At 50.5% G+C, this 18149-nt stretch overlaps 5 protein-coding genes across 5 annotated transcripts; 2 read left to right on the top strand and 3 right to left on the bottom strand.

Annotated features, from left to right (window-relative positions):
* Positions 1–77: 77 nt before the first annotated feature.
* LTR84_010014 (uncharacterized protein) lies at positions 78–4088 on the bottom strand (the record flags this gene model as incomplete). The annotated part of the gene is made up of 1 exon (XM_064853552.1): positions 78–4088. The coding sequence occupies one exon, from the start codon at positions 4086–4088 to the stop codon at positions 78–80; it is 4011 nt and encodes a 1336-aa protein (XP_064709951.1).
* Positions 4089–5174: 1086 nt separating this feature from the next.
* LTR84_010013 (uncharacterized protein) lies at positions 5175–7377 on the bottom strand (the record flags this gene model as incomplete). The annotated part of the gene is made up of 3 exons (XM_064853551.1): positions 5175–5441; positions 5490–7247; positions 7363–7377. The coding sequence occupies 3 exons, from the start codon at positions 7375–7377 to the stop codon at positions 5175–5177; spliced, it is 2040 nt and encodes a 679-aa protein (XP_064709950.1).
* Positions 7378–11056: 3679 nt separating this feature from the next.
* On the top strand, positions 11057–12982 carry LTR84_010012 (uncharacterized protein; the record flags this gene model as incomplete). Its single annotated transcript, XM_064853550.1, has 2 exons — positions 11057–11779; positions 11831–12982. 2 exons carry the CDS (start codon positions 11057–11059, stop codon positions 12980–12982), a joined length of 1875 nt encoding a protein of 624 aa, XP_064709949.1.
* Positions 12983–13785: 803 nt separating this feature from the next.
* Positions 13786–15522, top strand: LTR84_010011 (uncharacterized protein; the record flags this gene model as incomplete). The annotated part of the gene is made up of 1 exon (XM_064853549.1): positions 13786–15522. The coding sequence occupies one exon, from the start codon at positions 13786–13788 to the stop codon at positions 15520–15522; it is 1737 nt and encodes a 578-aa protein (XP_064709948.1).
* Positions 15523–16230: 708 nt separating this feature from the next.
* LTR84_010010 (uncharacterized protein) lies at positions 16231–17247 on the bottom strand (the record flags this gene model as incomplete). Its single annotated transcript, XM_064853548.1, has 1 exon — positions 16231–17247. One exon carries the CDS (start codon positions 17245–17247, stop codon positions 16231–16233), a length of 1017 nt encoding a protein of 338 aa, XP_064709947.1.
* Between the last annotated feature and the right edge of the window lie 902 nt (positions 17248–18149).

Here is an 18149-nt window from a genome sequence, read left to right as displayed (position 1 = left end):
TTTTTAGATAGAGGGAACACAGGGAGTTACCATCGTCGCTGAAAAGTTTAAGCACCAGAATCGGGGCCATAAAACATCTATTTATCCTGCCCATTGAGTTCCACCAAATGCCGCACGACATCAAAGAGCGAGCTGTCATGAACCTGAGAGCCCGAAGAATCTATGCGCCTCTTCAGCTCGTCGTCAACTAGGGCACGAAGCCTAGAAGCCAAAACACCAATTCTAGCCCAACCGCGCAGTTTCAGCCATCCATCCACGAGAAGCCCAGCGCCAGAGGTTTCCACTTCAATAGGCCCTCCGAAAAGCAAGAGACCATATGCATTCAGTGGCGTCAGATCTCGCACGAAAGTCTTTGAAGTCTCCATTTTGGTAAAGTAGCTGACGAAGCCAGCCGCGCCTGAGAAGCCTTGTGCATCGAAGAGCACGCTGCTAGGGTGAACAAAAACCCTGCCATTCTCCTGGTTGAAGTATTTGATGGTCTTGGCGTCCGGATCGAGCTCTTTGGCACCAGACATTGATGCGATGTACTTCTTGTCTGGCATTTGGATCCTAGAGACCTGGGGGTTCAAGGCACCTGCAATCACCGCTCTCAACAGCATACAATTCCCACTGTTTCGATTGTGCGCGGCGATGCTCGAGGAGTATCCCGCAGATAGTAGGCCAGACTCAATCAGAGAATCAAGCAGTTGCCGTCTCGTTGAATCTATGTCTCGAAGCGTTTGCTGAGACAAGAATCTTGCTGAGCACCAGTCCTGTAGGTCTCTGTATCTCAATTCCGAAGATCTCTCTTTCCACTGGTGGAAGGCATGGCTATCTAGAAGCAAATCGCCATCAGAAGTGGGGAAGGATGAACGTGCTTCTTTGGCCTCTTCACGTTTGTCTCGCGGCGACACGAATGGACTTTTCGTTGTTAGGGTGGCTGCGATAGTCAGGCATGTCTCAACACAATCAAAGAGCACTCCATAAACGAGCAATTTTCCGCATCGAAGGTCGGCAGGAATCGTCGAGAGATATGTTCCCAACCCAGTCAGACGATCGTTCTCCAATGCCCCAATGCGCTGCAGAGTAACCATTGCTGTGGAAACAGCACGGCTATCTGGAGGCGATATCGTCCTTGCAAGAAAGTCTTCTACCTTTCGATCTGCCCCGGTTGCTTTCACAGACAGACAAAGTTGCTCTAATGGTGTTCTGTGCATTTCAGGTGCTGGGGCCGGGGCCATGTTCGTCTCAATATTCTTCGTGAATAGCTTATAGCATGTTCCAGCCCGGACTCGACCAGCTCGACCACGCCTTTGCTTGCAAGCAGCCTGTGACGCCCATACTTCTTGCAGCCGAACCATGTTCGACACAGGGTCATATGAAGTCTCCTTGACCTTCCCAGAGTCTATGACGGCCACGATGTCTTCGATGGTAATTGAGGTTTCGGCAACGTTTGTGGCGACAACCACTTTCCGCTTACCTGATGGAGGGCTCCTAAATACCAGCCGCTGTTCGGTAGGTGTAAGAGATGCATGAAGTGGAAGTCCGTGTAGACCAGGAACATCTTGTAGCGCTCTCAAACATCGTTCAATTTCCAGAACACCAGGGAGAAATATCAAGATACCGCCAGCAAGAGCCCCTAGCTCTCCATCAATCTTTTGGATAAGAGAGGTGATAAGTTGGTAATTAATACCAGCACCTAAAGCTTGAATTGATTTCCCAATATGGACCTCGGATTCTTCTGTAGAACCGTTATGAGCTGCAGCCTTTGCGCCATTCGTGAGTAGGACGACATCGTCGAGGTAGAGATCCTGAACAGGAAATGTACGGCCTTCAATGTGGACTCTTCCAACACTATCGCCACCAAAGTAATTGGCAAACACATCGGCATCGAGAGTCGCGCTCATCAGAACAATCTTCAATGCAGGCATTGATGACAAAGCGTCTCGCAAGAGCGCCAGCAAAAAATCCGTGTCCAACGAGCGCTCATGAACCTCGTCTACAAAGATATGGCTGACATCGGCAAGCGCGGACTTGACACTTGTGGCACCTTGTAAGCGTCGAAGAAGAACGCCGGTAGTCATGAAAGTGATTTTGGTCGCGGCAGACAACTTGGAATCACCACGGATGTTGTAGCCGACCTCGTCACCTTCGGTACTGCACCTTTCTGCACTCACTCTCTCCGAAAGAGACAGCGCTGCCACTCGCCTGGGCTGAGTGCAGATAAGGTTAGTCGATGAACCCTTCAAATCCTGAATTGCATTGTCCAAGACAAATTGTATCGCTTGTGTACTCTTCCCAGAACCGGTCTCACCAGTGATGAGGGTTACCTGATGATTTGAGACCATCTCTACTATACTGGCCTGCTTTTGCCACGCAGGTAATTTCTGTCTGATGGTTCGCATTTTGATCTGTGGGCCACTTTCATGTCGTGCCTGCCACGATTTGAGGATTGATGCACTTGATCGAAGGTCCTTTCGCTGAGGTCGGTTTCCTCTTGTCGTATGGCGGGATTGCTGCTGGGCAGGATCGTTCGGCGTGCTTGACGCCTGCAATGTCAAGGTCGATGAAACAATCTCGAGCTCGGTAAGAAGGCAAGGATTCTGGATAATATCAGAAGCTGATGTCTCAAGCCAGTCCAAAAGACCAAAGATCATCTGCTGTCCAAGTAGATTGCTCTGAGCATATTGTACGCCTCGCTTGAGAATACTCAACCGGGTGTGGGAGGGTAAGCCTGGTGCATCGATTGAGAAGACAGGTACTGAGGAATTTGGGTAACCATATTTTGGTTGGCGGAATGAATATGTGGCTGAGATTGCAGACGACGAATCAGACTTGACTTCGCAATGGGTTTCGCTCCGTAAAGTGAATCTCTCTGCGAGGATTGCCTCTAAAGCCATGATCTCATCGGCCCAGACAGAGGCATCTGAAGCTATGGCCTGCGAGATATCTGTCAGAGGCAGCACTAGCTTGGATTGGAGGGCCTCTAGAGCAAGACTTTCATCTCGGTCATTATCCTTCAATGCCTGGATGCAAATTTGGCTCGAATAACCTGCTTGCATCATTCTCTTTATCTTCGCGTCAGTGGAAAGATCATTAGTCACCAAACTGACCCCTGCGCTATAACCCAGTGGGAAGCTCCAGCCAGGCAATGAATCTTCAGGCACATGAATGAGCAGCCACTCCAACACTTCTTGTCTGTTGCCACAATATCCAACGGCCTCCTCAACGTGGTTGGTCTTGAATCCTGATTTCGACAGGTCAGAAATGATAGACATTCTCTCAGCTGGAGGGATCCTAATATCATTTGGATTCCAGATGCTCTTCGATCTGATGATGCTTTCGATACGTGTCCGAATCGAATCACCTAGCTCGAGTTTTGGGGCATAGTCCCACGCCTTGGTAGGTTGTTTCGACGCGCCAGGATGAACTAAGGTGATCGTTTCGGGTCTTGCAGCTTGAACAGCGGCTTGCTCTCTTCTTTTCTCAATGCTGGCCTTGATTTCTTGCCGCTTAGTGTCGGCCGCGAAAGGATCGGCATCATATTTCCATGCCCGGTCCTCCTTTACATCTTCCTCCTTCATCTGTTGGAAATCACCCTTCCATAAGTCACGGTAATTTGGTGGGAGTATCATTGAAATGTTTTTCATGCTCAAAACTCTGAAAAGGGTGTAAGCGGCAGCAAAATGTTTTGCTTCTAGTGCCGTTGGCTGCTCTGCAAGATGAGCATGTTGGGGAGGGAGTTGAAAGGGAGGCAATCGAGTCACTTCTCTCGTTTTAGAGTCAGTCTTCGAGAGGATGACCCAATTTTTATATCTGGGTTCACCTTCATTATTCGGAGGCAATTGTCGTTGTTGGTACTCGGGTTTATTCCACTTCTGACGTTGGCAGTGCTCAGAGAGCAGTTGAACAGGAACCTTTCCCGTCCATGATGCACCACCAATTATCTTCTTTGTATCGGGACGTGGAGGTGCCTCGGCATCTTTCTGATCCTTCTTCTTCTTGTCGTCCTGGCGATTACTGAAAACGATGTGATCACTATCAGGGACTGTGGGATTTGACTTTTTCGGCGTATTTTTACCAGAGCCGGCACCTTTCTTGGGCGCCATCAATGACCACCACTCACCAACGAGGTTTCTTAGGCATGCATAGGCGCAATGGAATACCTAAATTCTTGGATTTGCGCTCCGATGTCCAGAGATGAAGCTTCACGGCATTCAAATCGAGTATCATGTGGCGACAAAACAAGAAGATCGACGTGAGCGAAAGATGTGCGGACCTCGCTCATTCCTTAGGCCACTGAGTAGGTTTAGATCACTGACGACGACTTATTCGAACTCTTGTGATTGGCCAAAGGATCAAGGAGTGATCTTTGCAAGGTTTGTTGATCCTCGTGGCAGATGTACACGTTCGTTAGAGGAAAATACCGTGTGGCTCGGCTTAGTTGCTGTTAGCGTAATTAGGCGAACAAGGCCATCGGGGAGCCACCTGGACACTCTCCGGTGTGAAAGCCTTGTCCTTCAAGACCTAGGTTGTTTGAATCCAAAGTGCACGTCCTACTACTACAAAGACGTTCTTGTGAAGATCATACCTGTAACAAATTAGAGTCGACCGAGAAAGCAATTGTTTGTGAAAAGTAGTTCTGGGAATTCATCATTAAATTGAAACAGACGCCATGTCTGTCTTCTCCAAGCATTGCATTTGCGTCAACTTGCTCCTCAGCACATTTTTATTTGTTGTGCTCGATGAGACCCGTTTCTATGCCATGAAATCCCGAGAGGCTCCCAATCCGCCTCCGAGCCTGGTTACCCCGACACCAAGTTCATGGCTCGTATTCCATGACATCCATTCCACCCTCCACTGCGCCAATAACTGATTAGGAGCCGAGGTAGAGCATGGTCCGGTCATTGGTTCGCGGAGAAGGAAAGTAAAGAAATGCTAATTATGATTTTCGTGACTTCGTGTTGCCTCGTAAATGCTCGCTCCTTGTATTGAGCTCTTCTAAAATTAATGGTTGATGAGAAAAGACCGTAGGATTGATGAGGAGGATGCAACCGAATTGCTGTTTGTGCATTAGCTTGCAAGCAGGGTGTTTGTAAGTGCTGGCCTCATGGCCGGCGAAAACTCCCATGCTGGCTGTTGATCATTGTATGGCGACATGTGCTATCATAGATCGTGGGTGGCACTGCTATTCTTCAACCTCGGAAGAATGAAACACTGTCGTAGTATTCGATAGGGGCCGGCTGTGATAAATTCGGGATTGAGACTGGATCGGGTAAACGAAAGCCACGCTGCATCTCTGTTTCGACGAACGCCGAGGCTCTCTTATAACGCTTGTCACAGTATTTGTTGTACACTGCTGCGTGGTGCTTTCTTGGATCTTCACAACACTCCAAGAGCAAGTTGAGCATGGGCTTGAGCTGAGAGAAGGTGTACCCGGAGTAATAGACATGATGAGGAGACTAAAATGATTAGCTTCTGCTGTCAAATCTGAATTACTGGTGACTTACCCATGTGCCTTTTCGAAGCATCAAGCGGGAAAGGCAGTGTGATGTCGCCGCAGTGAAGCTTGGAGGACTCCCGATAAATCGTTCATCCATCAATGTGACTTCCAAGAAGTACTTCGCCAAAGTTCGTGTTTCCAGGTCATAGTCGTCAGCCTTGCTGATCCTTCGTAGGAAGCTCATTGGGCCTGGCCAACCCAACTCGAATTGTAGCATAGTCAGCATGAATCGTTCAGCCTTGAGAATCTCATCAATGGTATAGCCACCGTCGACCATGTAGACGATTTCTTGTACCGATGGGCAGTTGATCTCTTCGTACTTGGCAGCAATGAATATGGCAGTTGCTCCCACCAGCTGTAGCTTCGCAAGAGACACAACTTTGCAAGACAAGAATCGATCGATGTAATTGACACAGAGGAACAGGGTCTCTGGCAGAAGGTTGAATCGATGATGTACTTGTACCAACCAGTCCATCAGAACAGAACGCATCGACCATTGAATTTCGTGTTGATTATCCATGTAGTGAGCATTTGGAAGCATTTTGACTTCAAGCTGTTTCATGTAATCAAAGATCTCATCACCATACTCGGCAACCATACTGGTGTCGTAACTTTCGTCCTCAATTTCTTCGGGAGATCTTGTCGCCTCTACCAACTGCTTTGCAGCAGCAATTTCCTTTCGGACTCGATTGTTGACCTGGGGGAAGAGAACCGCAGTAGCACCTCCAGTGGTGTTTTCGCCTTTAGATCGGAATGATCTTGCGGTCACATAGCCTTCCTCGTCATAATTTTCCTCATCTTCGTCATCCCAGTACTCTTCGGGCTCCAGGGAAGGTTCATGATCGGTGTGGTGAGGGTTCAAGGCAGGGACATTGGTGACTGGGTTCATGAGACTTGCAACAGTAACTTGCGTTGTTGCGACCATTGTGGGGGCGGCAACAATATTGGGTAATGGTAGAGGCCCGGTCGTATGTGTGCTGTCGTGGACCTGTGAGTGTGCGACCTGAGGTTTAGTAGGTTCTATCATTGGCATGCCGTCTTGAACGAGGGCTCCGCAGATTTCGCTGTACAAAGGAGTAGGGTCCAGGCTAACTCCATGAAGCTCTGGGAGGCTGATATCGGATCTGACCTCGGTCAGGGATTTTAGCGGTTCAGTGGGAACATGAGTGATTGAGGACAGAGGTGGAAGGGTGGGAAGGTTTTCGAGGGTTTTCCCAGACTCGGTTTTGACATGTTCGTTGATTGTCGGTATACAAGAGACGACTGGGTCAATGGGCTTGTGAACATTGTCCGATGCTCCATTAACGTCCTTGAAGATCATCGTTGGTCTCTTGCTCAATGTCTTCCTTGGGATAGGTAGCTGAGATGCACCATCATCTCCCAGCGGTTGCTTTGCGACAACATCTGATGTGATATGTGTGTGAGTCGCCGTTGACGTGGGCTTGAAATGGGTCACGGAATAAGGTCTCTGCGCGGGTTTGAGGAGTGCGGTTGACTTTCTTTCGTTCAGAGAGTGGATTGGTTTCGAAGCAGGCTGGAGCACAGGCTTTGTATGTAGAATTGAATCATCTCTGATGGTGGATACGATGTTGCTCACGTCTGCAAAGGCGGTACGTTTGGCTGCAGCTTTGAGGGCGTGACCACCTGGGATGGAAGTAAGAGCTGGACTGGACTTGTTGCGTTGGTGAAACGATTTCGTGAGCGTGCCGTTGGGAGGCATATTTTCATCGTTCTTGACGCGTGTAAAACGCACAGGACGTGATGGCTATCGAGGGATTAGCACTGGTCTGGATTATATGCACGAGGACAGGCCTCTTGAGCGTCTTGGGATGGATCGTGGGAGAAGATCTTGCAATGTTGTTGTCGAGGAGCTTGTTTACCTTGATATCCATCATGATGAATCGATCCGTCGAGACTGAGATGGCAGGTACTTGAAATCACCAGACCGAGACTGGCAAGATGAGGCCGTCCTAGGTCAAGGAGTCGCGCCCCTTTTGTGTAGAAACACTGGTGGTCAGGAGTGGGAGCATTAGCTTAGAGAATACAAAAGGCGAAGGTAGAAAAGGAAGAAGGCAACGCCAGGTAGTGTATCAATGGAGAGGTAGACCTGTAGTAGAGTTCACGACATATTGTGGGCCATGGTAACAGAAAGCCACAACATTGAACCTGCAGGATGTAAACAAAAACAGCACGACGAGCCTGAGGCAGCATGAGCCCTTTGGACGCGGCTACCGAAGTTGACCATTCCCATTAAGGAAATTAACTGGACGGCGGCTAGTCGAATGCCAAGCCCGGGATTCCCTGCTTTATTACAACGTCAACAAAGAACGCGACCTTCAACAGCCGGTCAATATAGCATATTCTCGCACCACCCTCGCAGCGAGCAGTATATCGCTACAAAATATACAATGCTGGTATCAGGGTATGGCAGAGACTTGTCCATGGTCATCAAAAAATAGCATACCGCACATAGCCTGACCAATCTACAAATAGGTGATATGACGTAGACGCGTCGTGAAACACTCACGAAATTTCGCGAAGTCACGTTACCCCCACGTGATACTTTATCGCAAACTCGGTATCTCCACGATCTCAATTTTGCGAGTTGTCCGAGAGGCGATGCCATGCTCGATATGCAATTGTCAGAAAGAGAGATGTTCCAGTCATTCTGTCTACATTCCCCTTGACCCAATGGACCGTTTTCGTCCAATCCTTATCGGACACCGGCGTCAGCTGGAAAGGAATCAAGTGGGCGCTTACTCAATCTTTCCACGAATGTGTAATAGCAAATGCGCGCATGCTCCAATAATCGGGCCTGAAACATCAACGGGTTGTCTTTCACGGCCACTGGCAGATTTCATCGTCACGTTCCCCTCTGACTTACATTTGGATCTCATTGGAAGGCCATCAAAGTCGACCATAACCCCAGCCCTGTGGGTTTGGGGTGCTCTCCAGTGACGTATCACAAATCGCACCATTCCAAGTCCTCTGGCAACATAAGCATTACCCGTTTGATGCGATCCTAGGATGTGAGTTGTCGAGCTGAGGCACCGTGGCGCGGGCCAAGGTACGATCTGCCTATGGCGAAGATGAGAAATCCCATGTGACCCGACTCGGTGGCCTGCATTGCAAAACAAATCAATTTTTGAGAAGCCTGTAACTTGCAAACTCATCAGGTCAGGAAAAGATAAGTCGGACGAAACGCCTGACTTTGATATGAGCGAGAAAGATGGTGCGATGATTGCACAAGCTCAGGCTTGAGGTGGCAACTTACAGAACGGCAAGCAGGAACTTTATTTGATTGCGCTTCGGCACGGGAGCTTGGGGTTACGAATCCAGCTACGGGCAGGGTGGGCCACGTTGAGAGACATTTCAACTTTGACGCAATGCATTTCCGTGAACAAAATTATGAACGATTAGAATGAAGGGAATAGAGGATCCATCAGAAAGGATGGCTTTTTCCCCCTTGGGTGAGTTTCCATGGCATCACCGCCTGGAATGGAATGTGGGGGTGTCAGTGTTCCGTCATTTGGATTCAGTTTCATCCAGTAGGGCAATGGCGCGGAGGAGCTGGAGGGTCACGATCAGTTTGGGGAGTTTGAGTGATCTGTGCTATTGACCAAGTTGGCCATGGATAGAAATAGTAGCATCTCATCTCGTATCCTAATTACTGCACGTGCACGTTGGGAGGTGGGGGATACCGAAGGGACATTAATTGATTGTGGTACGGGGGTTGCGACGATTTGCCAAGAATGTTCACGGCGGCGAGTGAACTTTGGGTTACGATGTCGCATTTCAGGAAGACTTTCCAGGCCACTGAATTGGTGGCTGGATGATGGAAATGGAATCATGCTTGAACAGTACGGACACTGACTACTTGAACGTTTTATGTCGGACTGGCTCGATCCTCGGAGTCTGGGATGTTGTTCCTGGGCATCCCATTCTGAAGGCGGGCTGAAGTGCATGGGCCCAGTTGGTGGTGATTGTGTGCCAACCGACATACAAACGACGAGGACGATTGGATGGTTGGCATAAGCTGTGTGCCTTGATCCGCTGACGGCTTGCTAATCTTTCTCCATTGACAAGTCGCAAGCCGCTGCAGTTCGGCCAGATTAACATGAGGGGTTTGCTTTGCTTTGCTTTTCTTTGACTGGCACTTCTCGGTCGCAATTAGCACAGCGCATCGCCTGGCCTAGCCATCTCGCCTTCTAAGCTCCGGGTGACTCTATTACTGTCCTCACTTTCCCGATTGTTGCCTCCACCTCCACACTGCCATTGACGCCCGCTGACTTGACCGGGTCTTTTTACGTTTTGCGTTTTGCGTTTTGCGTTCTGCGTTCTGCGCCGATGCTATTCGGGTGCCCGTGGTGCGAGATCCTTCGTGATTGACCCCGTGAGTATGCTAATGCTAATCTATCAACCTCGCATGTTCCGTATGGCCATCAAAGACACCGCTCCTCATGTCCCCATTGTCATCGGGTACTCATTGGCCCAGCTACTCATGCCACTCCGTCACAAGATATACTAGTAGTGATATGGGGACTTGGGCTATGAGCGCGAATTCTGGTTCGCAGACCTTGCCGGCCACTGCGCGTAGTAATAACGAGTATGCCCTGCCCTGCCCTGCCAACTCTCCCGTCGCTCTAGGCCAGCGCCATGCACCGTCTATCTAGTTTCTCCTCCAGCTTCAGCTTCTCCCTCAACTTCAACTGGGACGTAGAATTCTTTCTTCACATAATCTAATTGTCAATCGTGATTTGCGCCGGACCTCAGCCACGTCGGAATAATCAACTCTTCTACGCAGTTCGAAGCCACGTTCTTGTGGTACGAGTACACCTTGGTGGACGGTGGCAGTGGACCGACCTCCAAGTGGGCCCCGGTTTCAAGCAACCCAACCCAAGCCAGGATCAGGATCGCACTTCACCTCTGCTACCTACACTTACCCTACCACAGTGACTGCACTTCCTCCTCCTCACCCTTCTTCAACACCTGATCTCGAATTCTCTTCTCCTTCTCCTTCTTCGTCGGCTGGTGAGGTCCTTCAGCCTGTGATTCTTACACAAGAAGGACTCCTTTAACCCCATCGGCAACCTTTTCTTTCTCACCAATTCTGCCACGATCCTCAGTGTCATTCTCCTCGAATCATGCCTGAACGGTAGATCCGGATGCAATTGCAATATCATTTGCGCCATTCTCCTTCAATTTAATATCCTCCTACAATCATTCCTGTCCGGTTGCGATCGCACAAAACTCTTCATTTCTGTTGTAAGTTGGCCTGTTTTCACATTGCAGCCCATTCCTTCCCAACCCGATCGCCTCCCTCGGCCAGCCAGCCAGAGTGCCCCGATTCACCCCCAGCTTTGCAACACCAACTTCAACCACAACCTGTCTCTATCATTGTCTCTGAAGCTAACAATCCTTTTCGCAGCCCTCGATACTCCTCGGAACCAACTTTTTTCAATCTTGACCTCCTCTACCCTCTGACCCTAATCGTCGCCCCTGCTGACCCCGTTGGTCCAACACCGCCTCAACCGAGACGGACACATACAATACATCAAGTTCGGGGAAGCTACTATGCAGATCTCTAGTCTCCTCTCCGAAGAGGATAAAAAGGCCAATATCATGTCACCGGCAAAGTCCATTGCCTTTGAACTTCTTCTAGACGAAGGATCCAAGACAAGAGCACGCATCCCTCTTCGTGTGGTCTTGAACCCCCATGACAACATCGAGTCAATCATAACTACCGTCAAGAACTTCTACGGTATTTATGATAACCATGGTGTGAGCTTTGAAGATTCGTGGGGCAATACTCTTATTGCCTCTTACGAGAATCTCAAGGCCAACTCCACCGTCTATGTCCGTATCGTCGCAGGCGTCCAGCTGCCTTCTGCCACTCATGCCAACGGTGTTCATGTTGGTGAGAATGGTGCAGAGGCTCGGCGTCGACCCAGTCTTGGTGAACCTTTCCAGATGTTGCCGCCTCATATGCGAGAACAGTCACATTCGCCCTCTCGCCCTTCCTCCCGTCTTGCCTTCAAGCGCAGTATCTCTCCTACCCAAGGAAGAGGTCGGAGAAGTGGATCGCAACAAAAGGGAGGGTCACATACAACCATTAGTCGAGGTTCTAGTGCCAACGGTAGCTATTACGATGACAATGGCTACAGCGACAGTGAAGCCGGACGCAGTTCCATCTCAGGATCTAAACGAGCCAGGAGTGAACAATTTGCAAGTTCAGACATCAGTGCTGCTAATGTCTTGCAAGATGGTCGACGAGGAGGTGCCATCTTTGATAGTAGCGTAAGTGGCTCGAGGGAACCTTTCGTTTGACTCCCTGCTAATTTGCAATAGACGCTGCCTTTGTTTCTGCCCCCTCAGATCCCTGTCACGGCATCCCAGTCCTCCATATCCCCTCAACGACGCACACTTCCTCAAGAGGGTGTTTCTCCTTTCCATCCACCCGCTCAGAAATTATGGGGCAATCAATCGGTGCCCGTCCTTTCTCCTCAGAGCTATGGTCAGAATCCAGGCGCAGCACAAGCCGAATTCGTTCCGACTGCTGACGTGACGACCCCTGTACCTCAACACGGCCATCGACTGCGAGATCGTCATTCAGCATATACTGGAAGAGCGGCCTATTCCTCTCATGGAGTCCTCCCCACACCTGATCCCACCGTGGCCAGTTGCATATCTGATGAAGATGTTGCTCGCACTTTAATCGCTCTTGGTGATGCTTCGAACTACTCACATGGGCGGACTTCAACTTCGACGGTTGATGAAACATTCAGCGGTGTCGCAGATGCTGCCTCTTCAACTGGAGCTACGAGCGACAGCGAAGAATACAGCGCCGCAGAGGGAGGCCAACCTAAACATAGAAAATACCTTGAAGAGGACGAAGAGTTTGATATGGAGGACCCTAATCAAGAAAACAATGATTTCGAAGGACAACCAAAGACGAAGAAAATCAAGACAAAAATGCATGATGGTCCCACAAATGGATATCGGTCCAAGTCGACCTCAGCCTTGAAGAGTGGCAAGCCAGTCAAGGCTCGTCTCGTCGCCGTGCCGAAGGTGAACAAACCAGCCGCCCAACCCGGTTTGATGAAGGCACCATTGGCCCCAGCATCCAATGGACAGGCACGCAAGACATCGGGCTCCAGTCTCAACTTCCAAAATCCACTCGGTGCAGACGAGGAAGATTTGTCCTCTAAACCTCGCTGCCAGCGATGCCGTAAGAGCAAGAAAGGCTGTGATCGCCAACGTCCTTGTCAACGCTGCAAAGACGCAGGCATTGGCATTGAAGGTTGTGTCAGTGAAGACGAAGGCAATGGACGAAAAGGTCGCTATGGTCGCCACATGGGTGTCCCTATTGTGAAGAAAAGTGATGACGATGCCGCCATTTCAGATGATGAGATGTCGATACTCAACAGAGCTATCCTTGGCGAGACTCATGCGGTCACCCTTGGAGGTAGCCCTGACAAAGGTAAGAAGAGAAAGAGATGATGATAGCATTTGTTAGATTGGGCAATACGGCTTGTGGAAGTAAGCGGAGGCACTCTTGGCTTTGGTGGAACCGGCATGGATAGATTGCAAAACACCCAGGGCCAACTAGGGACGGGTAGGGTTGCGAGACCCCAGCAACTGCAACGAGATCGAAACAAAGGACTTGATAACTTGTGATGGGTTCAAGTTTGTGGAACTGACTAACAACGGAGAACAACTAACGGAGTTGGAAGCAGCTGAGCGAGAGTATGGGTGAATTTCTTTACGGTATGGTGATCTTGCGTTGGGATTGAAAACCGGGCAGGCAGTTGTTTTGCGCGGAACACATTGAAACCAAGGCAAAATTGTTCTTTGACTTTGGTCGCGTTAAGTCATGAGTGTATGAAATAGTCGCGGATTTAAGCTTTGATATAACTGCAATCACCATATATGAACAGTCCTTCACACATTTCTTCAGTTGTCGCGCGCCGAGAAAATGCTTTGGTCCAATCGAACTGGCCGCACGGGGACGAGGCTGTGAGATTGTGATCACGTGTGTGGTCAGGCTGTGGGGGATTTGAGAAATGAGGGGGCAATTATTTTTTCCGGAGTTCGACTTGCAAGTTCTCCAAAAAAAAAAAGATTGAGCACCTAGACATTGGGCTCAGTCTCGCAGGCCCGTTGCCCACCACAAACATCCTCGCGACTTAAGTCGAGTCATTACGTCCCTTTACGACTCATTGGTCCTCATTGTATTGCATGGAGCCTCTCATGTTCTAACTTTCCAAGTCACCTTGAACTCCCAAAACCTCCCGCCCGCCACAATGCCAGAAGAACCCCCGAAACCGGCTGCGACGCGGACGCGAGCAGCCAAGCCGCGCGCCGGCATCCAGCGCAAGACGCGAGAAGAGCGAGAACAGTTCGCCAAACAAGAGGCCGAGAGACAACAGGCGCGTAATGCTGAGGCGGCGAAGAATGCCGGTCCGCGCGGTGGCATAAGAGGAGGACGCGGTGGTCGAGGAGCCCGCGGTGGCTCTTCGGCTGCGGGTTCTGGTGATTCAAGAACGAGAGATGCAGCCCCTGGGGCGGGCGGTGGTGTCTTTGGTGTGGGTACTGGTTTGAGATCCGCGCGAGTGAGGACCCTTCCTGAGGGGCATAGTGAAATGTTGGGTGAGGGACAGTCTAGTCGTGGGCCGCCGGTCAAGACGACGGAGGGTGAGGAAGATGGTGTCGGAGGTGGAGGTGGAGGAGGTGGAGGAGGTGGAGGAGGTGGTGGCGGCGGTGGTGGGCGATCGACGAAAGCGAACCGAGAAATCAATGATATCGATATTGCTTCGGACGACGAGCCCGACGAACTCAAACGCGACATTGAGCAGATTTGGCTCTCGAGCGGTGATGAAGACGACGACGACGAATATGACGATGACGACGCCATTGTCTCTGCAAAGCGGAAGCAGAAAGCAGTGCGGCGCACTCCACGCGATGGCGGTGGTCTACGACCGGTCAGAGCGCCTCGTGCGCCACGAGAAGACGATGAATTCAAACCTGGCGCACGCAACAAAACTAATCGAGCTCTTAAAAAGAGCGAGTCCGACATGCACGACAACGAAGACGCGGACGAAAATGCCATGGATCTCGACGAGCAACCTGCCTCCTCAACTGCAATCAAAGACCAGCCTCCGCTGAGCCCCGACGCGAGGAGACGGACCCTGAGAAAATCCGGCACAAAGTCAAGAGATACACGGCTCGTGGCAGGGACGATAGAAGATCGAGCGGAGCGCGAGAGAATTGCAAAGGACACGGACAAACTGCGACAGGTCTTTCTTGGACGGCAGTCTCTACGACGGTCCGCCACGGTCGAGGCAGCTGACGACGGCGAGGAAGAAGAAGCCAAAAAAACCCTTGACGAAGAAGATGACGACACATTATCCCTAACAAAAAACGGCAAGCTCTTCCTCTTCCAACTCCCACCCCTGACACCCTTCCTGTACGACCCCTCGACCGAGCCTCCCCCTGAACCACAAGTCAAACAAGAACCGGGCACGGGCGACACAACCACCGCCGCCGCCGCCCTTGCCTCTACCTCTGCCGCACCATCGGCATCAGGAATCAAGAAAGAGCCTGGACCACAAACCACCACAGCCGGCACCAACCCCGACACCACCGGAGCCGCCACGAAACCAGCCCTCCAGCTCGACGGCCTCCTGACCGCCACCGAGCCGACGCGCCTCCCGCCCGGTCTCGTGGGCAAGCTGCGCGTCCACAAGTCCGGCAAAGTCAGTCTCGACTGGGGCGGCACGGACATGGAGGTGCGATACGGCACGGAAGTGGATTTCCTGCAGGATGCGGTCTTGGTCGAGACGAAGAAGGAGGTTCTGGAGGCGCAGAAGGACAAGGCCGTGGAGAAGGAAAAGGAAAAGGACCAGAACGGCAATGTTGTTGAGGGTGAGGACGGTGATCCGGATGCTGCCCTGGATTTTAGAGCCGGTAGGGGCTATGCACTGGGTCAGGTCAGGAAGAAAATGGTCTTGATTCCGGATTGGGCTAAGTTATATGATTGAGTGTGTCGTCGAGTCGACTTCGGCTGTGCATAGGAGTCGAAGTGGAAATGGAAATACAGATGAAGATGGTTGTTCGCTGTGCTACATATATGTGCAACCGGAGCATCAACGAGATCACGAGATACTTGAACAAAACCGATTGCACTATGCCACAGCGGTGAGTGATGATGATCTAAACCCATTTTTAACTTTTCTTGGTTTTATTTCTTTCATTACTCTCAAGATATCCAGATACCTATTCTGCCCAGTATAACATTCGTCTGGTCCAGCATGGGCGCATACTCGCATATCTAAAATGCCGCCGCGCTCGTCCAGTGCTGCAGGTTTCTTTCTAATGATTTGATTTGAAGTTGTTTCCGTGTAGCGCACAATAAAACCCCGTGTTCTGTACCCTTGGTTGGTTCCAATCGTACCCAGTACCAAAGCCCAGTAAAAGCAAAGAAACAGAAAAGGAAAGTAGAGCCATGCTTATGCGAGGTTGCTACTCCTAAATGCGCCTGGTCCGGAAAAACAACACTTCTCGATACTGCATGTGTACGAACGATCGAGACCGCAACTGTTGGTCCCCCTTCGCCGCCCAGAAATATTCGATTTGTCGCCTCTTGAAAAGAAAACTCGAGATATTAGCGCCATCAAGTAACTCCCCGCTGGGTTAACACGATATAAGAATCTGTAATGGACAAGTTTTGGTTGTGAGATTCGTTCCAATCATAGATAATTGACACACAGAGTGCCGATCGTAACAGCAATGATTGCGAGAGATCCGGCTTTGAGAACACGAGCATCGTTTCCATGGATTCGTTCCTCAGGTAGTAGATTTGAGGCTCCCTTGTTTTCAGAACCGCTGTTGAAGTGGAAGGGCTCTGTTGACACCTCCTCAGAGCCCGATGGTGTGCCGAAAGGGATTGGGACCTTGCTCGTGGAGGACGCTGAAGTTGGGGATCTGAACTCTTTTTCCAAAGGCAGGCTGGAATCTTCGTTCTTCTCGCCAGCAGGTTTCTTCACTTTGTTGAGTAATTCTTCAACCTCTTCTTGAACCTCTTTGCCCGCTTTTCGCAACTTGTCCATTAATGTATTACCCTCAAATGCAGGTTTCTTCACCTTGTTCAGTAGCTCCTCTACTTCTGCTTGCATCTCCTTGCCTGCCTTCCGTAGCTTCTCTAACAAAGGAATATTCTCAGCTTCAGGGGATTTTGCCGTTGGGCTTGGGTCGGGCGATTCTGCTAATGGCGCTTGTGTAGGAAGACTCCGCTTTGTCTTGACCACGCCAATCTCGCCTACGATCGTGCCCAAGCCAATGGTTCCTGCTTCGGTAGGACTAGGCCATTGATCTGGAATAGGATTGAATGTTTGAGTATAGACCACATTAAGTCTTGTTGCAACGCCATTTACAACCCCGTCTATCTGATATGTTGTGATGGGAGAAACTTGGGTAACGACAGGAGGGATGGCTGCGTTGACTCCCTGTCGTTTCTTCAGCTCGGCAGGGTCGCTAGGAACTGGAAAAGGGAGAATCTCGAAAATCTCTTCGGACGTTTCGGTTGGTGTGGGTTGCGGAGATGATGAGGCTGCCGTTGGCACTGGTTCTGCCGGCAGTGTTGTGAATGCTTTCCAGCCATTTGTATCAAGGTCTGTGGGTAGTGGTGCGATCTGCATGGGGACGAATGCAGATGCGGCAGAGATGAGGGAGGTGAGGAGAAGGGCGGAAGTAGTCGAGCTGTGCATCTTGATCGCTCGTGCGTATGTCGAGCCTCTAAAGTGGCTTTTAGCGGTCGGATACGACGAATTTGAGGAGAGTTGATACGCTCAGGCTGGTTGTTGAACCTTGAGCATGCTCGAATCGAAGGCTTTGGTTTGGCGACGATTGTTGGACAAACACAACGAGATTCTAGGTGAACAAAGAATCTCGAAGTGATTGTGCGCGTCAAGACAATCAGTCAAGACGGACACGAGTAAGGCAAATGTCCGAATTGAATTCCTGGCTTGTCGTATTACTGTATTGAAGACCGGGGCCAGAGAACCAGGCTGGCAAATACGAAAGAAGAGACCAGTCGTTTAAGGTGAGGGACCCTGTGATGTTCGTGAGTAGTATCGACGGCGGTACAAAGAACCGACGATATACGGATATTCGGTGAAAAGAGGTGTAATCGTATCCTGTAGTGTGGTGTTTCTGGTTGGGTGTGCTATTCTTGAAGGCAGTGCTGATGCTGGCTGACGCGGCGCAGGTGGCCGGATGATGAGGAGGATGAAAGAAGGGGCACAAAATAGCAGCAATCAACAGGGGAGATAGAGGCAGACGCGCCAAGGCTGGGTCAAGGCAACGGACTGGGGCGCTGGGGCGTGGCTAATTCGAATGTTGATTCAATGGCCCAACCAAACCAGGCAATGGAAAACAAGCTTGAAAGGGATGCAGGGGCCGGAAAATGGCTGTGGGTTGGGGTGGGTTGGACGCCCAAAAGACCCTGGTGGGACGCTGGAGGAAGAGGCGCTGGGGTCGCCCGTGCCTTTCAAGCCACCCATGCCTCCAGCCACTACTAACGCCATTCCTACAGCTTACGGAGTGATCCGGAGCCTCTCGCACACTGAAGCGAGAAATGGCGCTAGATCATCGTCCATCGTGATGCTTG

The sequence above is a fragment of the Exophiala bonariae genome, assembly GCF_035927105.1.
Source record: "Exophiala bonariae strain CCFEE 5792 chromosome Unknown scaffold_4, whole genome shotgun sequence".
NCBI lineage: Eukaryota > Fungi > Ascomycota > Eurotiomycetes > Chaetothyriales > Herpotrichiellaceae > Exophiala > Exophiala bonariae.
This window is presented reverse-complemented; position numbering and strand designations above follow the sequence as displayed.